The 10224-nt window shown below is 26.6% G+C and overlaps 2 protein-coding genes across 2 annotated transcripts in view; one reads left to right on the forward strand and one right to left on the reverse strand.

Moving 5' to 3' along the window:
• Positions 1-374: 374 nt before the first annotated feature.
• On the reverse strand, positions 375-5533 carry Phum_PHUM274830 (uncharacterized protein; the record flags this gene model as incomplete). Its single annotated transcript, XM_002426724.1, has 15 exons — positions 375-447; positions 608-648; positions 721-887; positions 1326-1628; positions 1769-1823; positions 2529-2663; positions 2788-2924; positions 3369-3454; positions 3802-4144; positions 4214-4312; positions 4442-4516; positions 4596-4703; positions 4786-4944; positions 5054-5290; positions 5530-5533. The coding sequence occupies 15 exons, from the start codon at positions 5531-5533 to the stop codon at positions 375-377; spliced, it is 2022 nt and encodes a 673-aa protein (XP_002426769.1).
• Positions 5534-9556: 4023 nt separating this feature from the next.
• Phum_PHUM274840 (gamma-glutamyltranspeptidase 1 precursor, putative) overlaps positions 9557-10224 on the forward strand; it is a gene marked incomplete at both ends in the record, with an annotated part of 5378 nt that continues 4710 nt past the window's right edge. The window contains one exon of the mRNA XM_002426725.1: positions 9557-9705. Coding sequence (XP_002426770.1) covers positions 9557-9705 — 149 coding nt within the window. The remainder of the gene's footprint in view (positions 9706-10224) is intronic.

Here is a 10224-nt window from a genome sequence, read left to right on the forward strand (position 1 = left end):
TATCACACATACTTGTAAATAATCATAATTTGATTATATAATGGAACACTGAGCTTATTGCAATCATGATTAAAATAAGTTTTTAATGGAGTTTCTTTTTCATAGAGTAATAAATGTTTGAACAAAAAGTTTTATACTCTATGGTTTTTTTATAACAACAACGGATAATTAAAATTGTTGAAATAAATATATGATTGTATGTACGTATACAAAACATACAATCGTTTCCCTTCCCAATAATAATAATAATAGTAAATAAATTTTTGAAAAATTTAGTTCCGAATTATTTATTTAATAAAATCACTGTAAACAAATTTAAAAAGAAAAAAAAAACCGCAATTGAAAAAATATTTGAAACTTTTGAAAATAGAGCCTCAACCACCAATAGGTTTAATAGAATTTAGGTGGGAAAATTTTATTCCAGGCATGTGCAAATTATATTTTTCTCTTAATCACAAGTACAACGTCGATCACGTTGATCGTTGTTCCTGAAACGATTGTATATAATAATCAATTTTAATTTTTAATTTTCAAATATTACAAATAATCAAAAACTATTAAAAAAAAAAAAAATTTATGAATCCATCCAAAAATAAATAATATTTACCTTACGGGATTCCTTGGAGATTGTGGTTGGTTTTCATTTGCCTACAAAAAAAGTTTTTTTTTGTTAGATACATATATATTTTTCCAAATAAATGTTAATTATTATTATCTTACTTGAGGGCAAGACACGTTTCCGTTTTGCATCCCTTCGGACCTTGGAATTGAATGTGGTCCTTGGAAACATTGTTCTCCCGCACCATCATCACCACCAAGTGTATTAAATCGCATTTGTGGTGCACTCAGAGAAAAATAATTAGCATAATTTTCGGTTCGAAGGTTCCCTCTGAAAATAATCCACTCATATTAAAATGTAAGAAAAATATATATAAATATAAATTAATTACAAATTTCCATTTGTTCATTCAAATCGATGATAATAATGATAATAATATGATAATAATTTTTTTTTTTTTTACCCAGTTGGTGGCAAATTGTAACTCATTCGGTTATTCAGGAGTCCAGGAATTTGATTATCGTTTAAGTCGAACTGAAAATTTATCATTATTATTATATTTGAAATTTTTTTTTAATAAAAAAAGAATGAGAGAAATATATTAAATTACCTCCTGTAATCCCTCAAAGGCATTATCCTTAGAAAAAAAAAAAAAAAAAAAGGAAAATCGTTAAAATCAAATTTACAAAATTTTTTTTTTTTTTTTTTGTAAGTTAAAAACTATTAAAAAACCAAATTCTATGGGAAAATATCTAAATTACTTCACGTTCGCAAGGATCGTTTGGTTCAGAATTGGCACAACCTTCATAAATATCGTTAGGTCCACCCTGATCGAAGTAATCATAGTTGGCATTGGGTGGATTACAATCATTCGTTTGCTCGACATGAACTTCCTGAAGTTCTAAACAATTGTCCTGACCCTCCATGCATTCATCTTGAGGCTCTTCACGTATTCCCTGAGACTGTTGACAAATATTCGATGGATCAATGCAAACTTCTTGAATTTCAATACAATTTTCCGGATCTGCACAAACATCCTGAGCATCTCCTGGACAAACTTCCTGAAGTTCTATGCAAGCACCCTGAGGTGTCATATGGGCGTTTTGTGGAAGTCTTAAATTTATAACTAAAAAAAAAAAAAAGTTATTTTTTATTGCTACATAATAATAATAATAATAATAATATTTATTTTAACCCAATATCACATACCTTCTGGCCCATTACAATTAGCATTACATGCAGGTTGATTTTGAGCTGCACATGCCTGAAAATTAATTTTCACCGTTAATAATAATAATATTTGTGTGATTGTTATTCACAAATCCTTTCCAATAATTACTTACATCTGGAGCATTTCCTGCGAAATTGTCACCCACCAAAACTAAAAAAAAAAAAAATTGAATTCATTAATTTAAATTATTATAAATATAGTCGGGATGAGAAAAAAAAAATTTTTACTTGGAGGGGATTGTCTATTAGGCGCAATAGAATCTCTTCCTGGAAGAGAGGAATTAAAATTTAATCTTCTACCACTTGTTACAGGAGGACGATATGGTCTTTCGTTAGAAGTGATCACTAAAAAAAAAAAAAAAATAGTAATTATAATGATGATAATGTGGTTCAAAATGCCTTTAAGGTATGCCTTTAATTTTTTACGTGAATTAAACATTGAACTTCTATTAAATGGACTGGAATTTGGAGTTGGCTGCTGACTACAGGCACCGGGTCCTAAAATTTAAATAAAAATAAAATGAAAAATTTTTACAATTAATTTATAAATCTCTGTTATTTAATTGGTTTTTACCTGGTGGTGTTCTATTAAATTGAAGTTCCTGATTGGTTGGAGGACAATAAATTGCTTGCTGAAAAATAATCAAAATAAAAAATTTTGTCATTTGTTTATATTTATATATATATATATGAAAAAAGAATTTAAAAGGAATAAAATTAAATAAGTTTTAGGGGAAACCTCAAGTTCAGGATTTTGATCATCGCACGATTCGTCTGTTAAACCAGATAATCTGCCTATATTGAGATTTAAATTTGCTGGATTTGGACTACCTCCTGCGGTAATGGGAGATAAGGAACCAAAACTAACATTGTCCTGATTACCACCACCACCACCACCACCACCAGCACCCGCATTTTGGGGTTCTTGAGGTTGGAGCGCAACGAAAAAAAAAAAAAAAAATTTTCAATCAACGGAGTATAATATTAGTTTAAAAAACTTTATAAATTCCTTTTTTACCTGGAGTTGATATCATCGGCATTCGATTTCCTCGAGGACATGGACAAGGACAAGTGGACGCATTTGGACAAGATGCCCCGCTTATATTTCCCGGCTGAAATGGTGAATCGGGAATATCTGAAACTAATAATAATAATTGTTAATTTTCGTCAACCTTTTGTAAAATCATATAACTATGTAATAAAATTGATTTAAATTAATAAATACGTGGTTCTAAATTGAATGGCACGTGTAGAGGTAATTCCATTGCCTCATTATAGTGAATCGGTAATCCCGCACCCGTCTACGAAAAAAATTAATTTTTTTTTTTTATTAATTTAAATGTTTGTAATTTTTTTTAATAATAAGGAATTATTTAATAAATATTTCATTTGTCGTTACTGTTAATAGTTCTCTAGGTGTATCTATGTCTTCCATCGGAGATCTTGTTTGATAAGGTGTACTGCAAGCCCCTAATAAATTTAAATAATTTATTTAATTGAAACCGTCCCGATTGTAATCATTTTTTTTTTAAATTTTTTTTTTTTTTTTTTTTACCTGCGGCCCATCGGCGAAAAGCACCACCACCGAAACCACTATCGAGACTAACATCGTTTATTGACGATCCTCCGTATGTGGCATTCGCACTTAAATCTTGACGCATACATCTTTAAAATAAAACTTTTGTTTTTACCCGAAAATATTGGCAAAGTGTTTTTTTTTTTTGTTTTAATAATAATAATAATAATAATAATAATAATAATAATAATAATAATAATAATAATAATAATAATAATAATAAATATAATTTTTAAAAAAAATAGATAGTGTAAAATAAATCAATTCGAATAAGATTTTAAAATTATCTTTTTTTTTTTTTTTTTCTCCGTATATATACTATTGATTTTTAATAATATATTTCAACTTTTTTTTTTTTTGTAAATAAAAATAATTATTAATGATAATAAATAGTTTAATTTTAAAATTATTTATTTTTATTAAATTTAACATTTACTGTCTTGTTGATCCCGTTGTGCATTCGGGCCTTGCACTTCTTGGTGCAGGCCCTGCACTTCGTGCTACAGGAGTTGTAAGTCTACATGCAGGCGCTGTAGGTCTTGATCCAGATGGAACACTTCTTCCTACAGGCATTGTCGCTCTCGGTGTAGGTCCTGTATTTCTTTGCGAAGGTCCTGGAAATCTTGGCGAAGGTGCTGCAGTTCTTGTAGATGGTCCCGCACTCCTTGTTTCTGGTTGTGCACACCCTGCCGCGGGTTCTCTTTGGCGAGAGTCGACGTTACGATATATATGACCGATAAAAGTAGAACATTCTTCCATGTTACTATCGCCCAAGATTTCTATTATCGAAATGAATAATTTTTAAGTAATAAAAATTATTTTTCGATTTTGTGCATAAATTTAATTACCCCGCGCAATCGCACAATCTTTTGTTTGCGATTGTGCACCACCTCTTCTTTGAAATGGACCATTAGGATCATCATCGCATGCATTTTTAAATCTAATCCCTGGTTTTATTATTAAAAAAAACTATGACATTGACATCAATTTTTAAGGGTTTTTTTTTTTTTTTTTTTTTTTTTTTAGGGTGTTATAATTAAGAGTTTAATGTTTCTTCGATATTTTGTAATTTTTACCTCCTCGCTCGACCGTTCCAACATAGGTTTGATAACTTCTTTCTTGAGATTTTTCTATTTCTTGTGGGCTTTTAACTAAAAAAAGTTTAAAAATTTAAATTGAAACTTTTTCTCAAATATAAACACTTACAAAATAATAATGATTTAATCAAACCTTTTGTTTTTGCCAATTTTTCCAATAGCGGTATATCGCAAATATTTTTAATTTTTCTATTTCCGGTTTTATCATCTGATTTGATTTCTTTCAACATCTTGATTTTATCTATAAAAGAAACAAACGAAAGAATTTAATTTTTTCTTTTTTTTTCGTAAAATTTATTTATAAAAATCATTCGACATCTTACCTAAAACATACTGAGGAAATTTTTCTTCGTCAAACAATGTCCATTTGTTCACAGGTTCATCCGGTGACCAAGCGTAATACATTTGAACTCCAAAATTTGGTATTTCTTGTGCGGCAATAAATTCTCTCAAATCGTTTGATATTTCAATCGTGTACGAAGCTAATCTCTGTGTAAATGAATTAATGACGACATCAAACCACGTGTGTCAAAAATAATAATAATAATAATAATTTTTTAATAAAAAATTTATTTACCGCATCTCCTCCACCGCAACCGTGAGCATCATCTTGATCGATCATTAAATTTCCCATTTCCATTATGTTAAAACCTTGAGGAAAAGGTTCCAACGGTCCTGCCGGTGGTTGTTTCTTAAAAATTCCACTTAACCGACCTCTTTGTAATACGAATAACAAAAGTTTTAAATAATCTAACCGAAGACTTTTTTCCTCTTCTGAACGGGGCTCCGCTTCCAATTTTTGAACCCATGCTGCCGCTGTTGCTTTATCTGTAGAAAAAAAAAAAAAAAAAAACGAAAAAAAAAATTTTTTTTTAATCGACAATGATTGAAACGAACGTGATGAAATTTTTTTTTTTTTTGGCTCGAACGTATTTTTTTTTTTTAAAGTCTTACATAACAAAGCTCAACATGTAAATCATAAGATACGTTTTTATTATACGACCTAATTTTATAACGGTGCCAGTAGTAATAATAATAATAATAATAATAATGATTGAAAATTACACCCATTTATAACATTAATAAAAATGATTTTTACCCTTCGGGGAGTTGATAAATATAAAACCAATGGTTTCGTGAACTGGAAATAAAAATCAAATTCGTCCACATTTCGGTTTGATGGTGGTTGATTGGATTGGCTCATAATTTTCAAAGTTTTTACTACCAAAAATTTAACCCCAAAACGAAAGAAAAAAAAATTTTTAAATCATTTCAAAACTATTTATTAATAAAAAAAAAAAAAAAATTTTTTTTTTTTTTTTTTTCGAAAACTTTCATTTGTTTTGTTTGTTATATATTTAACACTTGTAAATTTTTTTTTACAAGTTGGCTGTGAGTTGTGTTGACGGGGTGGTGGTGGTGGTAGTAGTAGTAGTGGGAGGTGTGACATTAAACATGTACATGTGTATATTTTCCATTTGTGAAAAACCTATAAATCATTTAACGAAACGATGAATGAAGACATCGAAATAGGTAAAAAAAAAAATAAAAAATTATTTTTTCTCCCTTTTTTCATTCCAACATTCGAAAACTTTTCTTTGTTTTCTCACATTTCAAACCGATAAATAAATATATGATATATCATCGTTTAAAAAATTTAATAAAAATAAACAAAAATAAATAAATTTTTACTAACGTGTGAAAACCTGTTGATAAAATGTTAGAACACGAAAAATTTTTCATATAAAAATTATACCTTTCAATAAATTATTTTTAATCGATTACATTATAACCGGAAATCATTTAGAAAAAAAAAAAAAAAAACAAGTTTTGTAATTAGCCACCACCTTTATTAAGAATGTATGTATTTATATATAAATATATGAAAAACCGTCGAAAGCGCAACACGAGACTTATTGACTTCTCGCATAACACATTCACTGATTATGTCGAGGCATTCAGTCTAAAGTGTTACGTTAAAGGAGTCAGAGATGAGCTCCAGTTCTCAATATCATCCTTCATCTCGAAATCGTTTTATTTCTCTATTGAGAACACGACTTAGGTAAGAATAAAAACGCACGTTACTCTATATCAATATTCAACACATTTTACATCGTTTTAAAAAAAATCTTAATTAATTAATAAATAAATAAATAAAACTAATTCGTAAAAAATAAATAAGTTAATAATAATCTGGGGAAAGTTAAAAATTTTTTTTTTTGTTTTTTCCCCATTATATCAAGTATTACATTATTATTATTATTATTTATCCATTATTTTTAGTCATTAATAAACATAATACTTGATATAAAATAAAATAAAGGGGGAAAAAAAAAAAAAATTTTTTTGCCTTTTTTACTTTGTGCTAAAAATTAAAATAATAATAATAATAATAATTAATTAGTATCGTGATTTTTAACTTAATTTTTAACGTTTTATTAATGTGTGCGTGTGCGTGTGCGTGTGTGCGAGAAAACGGTAATATAGTAATAAAAAAGAGAGAGAGAGAGAAAGAGAAACAACGTGACGTTAATTATGTCAGATTAAAGTTTTTTTTTTTACAATAATAATAATAATAATCTTGTAACTTTGACAATAAATTTATTGGGTCAATAATTAATTTCACATTTCGTTAATCTAAAATTTAATTTAATGTTTTTTTTTTACAAGTACAACAACAAACGATGATTTTTACATTAAATAATAATAATAATAATCTGTAAAAAAAACGCACGCATCGATGAAATAATTGATGATTGTAAAAAAAAAAAAAAAAAAAAAATTTTGATTATCTGACGTTAATTAAATGCTAAAACTTTATTAGAGTCTAATTTTCGTCACATCCTGTCATTATTATTATTATTAATATTACAACAAACGAAAAAATAATTGTAAAATAAAATAGGGTATATACAGTCGTTTGTTTCACGTAATAACATGAAATTTTTGCATTTTTCATTTCCTGCCATTTTTTGATATCCTCTAACTGAATATTTGTGAATTTAAAATTTAAAAAAAAAATAAGGTACACATGCGCGCTAAAAAAATCGATTTTTTATATCCGTACGAAAGAAACATGGTCACGTTTTACCAGGCCGGCATTTTGAAAAAAAAAAAAAAAATTAAGTTGTTGTTTATGTAAATCAATAAATGCAATAAATAAATAAATAAATAAATTTAGAAAAAGAAATGAATATTAAGTCGGTGATTAAAAAAATAATAACGTCATCAACCTATGTAGTCGCATCAATGAGAAACTTTGGTAAAAAAAAAAAAAAAATGTCTTTGTAAAATTATTCTTGCTTTGTTGTTGTTGTTATTGTTATTGTTTCATTTATTTATTTATTTTTTTTAAATATGTAATAAATATGGTCATCGTTAGTTTTTGATATTTTTACACATTTAGGAATAATTCGGCGAAAAAAAATCTATTCGCAATTGGCACACGATAAATCAAACGTTTTTCGACATAAAAATACCCGGAAAAATTATTTATCGTAAGTAATAATAATAATATCGTTTTCATTGTTAATAATTAAAATATTTAAATTTTTCATAATTACACGTGAATGCACCCACGCACACACACACACACACACCCCACGTGGACGTAAACTTATATCTAGATTTGTAAACATAACAAAAAAAAAATTAAAATTAATAGGAAGAAAAAAACACGTTGTTGTTGTTGTTGTTGTTGTTCATTCCGTTTACTGACGTTTTATTTTCAATTTATTGCTAATAAATGTTTTCCTTGATAGAATTATAAATTGTAAATAACGAATTTCTTATTAATTGGTCATTAATATCTTATTCAAAATAACTACGAATAATCGATAAATTGTTAAATTGAAAAATTATTAATGTTTTCTATAAAGCAACCTGAAAATTAAAAAAATGTTTTTTGTTATTGTTCTCTGATGACAATTTCACTGAGTTTACATTTTAAAAAAAATTTTTGTAATTAAATTGTGGCGTTGTTATCAAAATATTGTTGTTAAATTGTTGTAATTTTAAGTCTTGATGATGATCCTAAAACAAACTTTATGAATAATCCTAAATGAAAAAAATCTTACTGTTAATGTAAAAGAAAATTCGTGTCGTTTAAAGGTCAATTAATTTAAATAAATTAATTTGACATTTTTTTTTGTTTTTTTTTAACTATTTTCTTTAAGAAAAAAAAAATTCAGTAATAAAATTTTTTGTTGTTTATAATAATAATAAAAATATCCATAAATAACAAACCTTGGATAAAAAAAAAAAAAAGTTAAATTATTTATTTGTGCCTTGATCACCTTAAAAAAAAAATAATAATTATTTATATTAATAAAATATTCATTAGTATATGTATATTATTCCTGTAATATGAAAATGGAAAAAAAAATTAATTTAAATGGAAAATTTTCTAAAAGTTTTCCAAGTGCATTCATGATCTCATTACATGTCCTTTTTTTTTTTTTATGCTCGTGTGCGCGAAAATAATAATGATGATGTAAAGTAATGATTCTGGTTCGTTTGGCTTATTTGCCTCATTTCGTATTCCTACTACTAAAACAAAAAAAAAAGTTAACAACCTTAAATAAAAAAAAAAATATATATATATTAGCATGGTCATTGTGGCAAAAAAAAAAAAAAAAAAAAAGGAAACACGACGAAATTAAGTCTGATAAATTTATACATTATTATACATACTGATAGATAGCAAGACCTTGAATATTGAAAACTAGTTGAGTAGTCTTTAATAATTCTTTGTGTTCAATTAGGTAATCCAACCGAAAAGAAGACATAATAATAGTAATAATAATAATAATAATAATAATAATAATAATAATGAAACTGAAAATAATATGAATCATTCTTATTTAATATGAATTTTTGTTACATTGGAAACGAATCGTTTCAAACGAAAAATATTTAAAAATAATAAAACATCCTTATTTTAACTATAACTATCGCCATTATATGTGTTTGATTAATTTACGTGAAACAAAATCAAAAATTACAAACAAAAATGTTTCTTTTTTTTTTAGTTTTAGAACATGTTTCATAATTACCATCGGACTCGCAGTACTTATACTCATCGCAGTAGGTTTGATGCACATAGGTACAGCAATGAAAACAGAAATTAAAAAAACAGAACCTCCAGATCCTGAAGTACCATTGCCTCCATCACCTTCCATACATCGTATATTTAAAAAAGGAGCCGTTTGTTCGGACGGTTCACCTTGTTCTGAAATAGGAAGGTGAGTACGTTAAAAAATTATAAAATATTTTATTATTATTATTATTACTATTACTTTATTTTTAAAAAAATCAGTACCCGAAGCAATTTTTTAAAAACTGATGAAAATGATCGTTTCAAAATATTATTTTAATTTAAAGTCGTTTTAACTTTTATTTTTTTTTATCTGTGTGTTTCTCGAATTTCACGAATTCAAAACGTGAAAGAGACGACGCCATTATTACTTTTCGCGGGTTTAACGGTTTTTTTTTTTTTGAAATTTTCAAATCGAACGTTCTCGAACGAAAAGGCAGCAACAACAAGTATTTTAAAATTAACAAATTAATCATGGGTTTTTACCTTTTCAACATATTAATAACTGCAATTTGTTAATTTTTTAATTAACTAATTAAATATTAACAATATTGACACGCGTTTAGATTTTTTTTTTTGTAAAAAAAAAAACTAAAAAATTTAACTTCGAAATGATAAATCCATAAAGATGGCTGAACTTTTTTTCTTTTTTTTTTTTTGAAAAATT

Source organism: Pediculus humanus, genomic scaffold (genome assembly GCF_000006295.1).
Source record: "Pediculus humanus corporis 1103172107650 genomic scaffold, whole genome shotgun sequence".
Lineage (NCBI taxonomy): Eukaryota > Metazoa > Arthropoda > Insecta > Psocodea > Pediculidae > Pediculus > Pediculus humanus.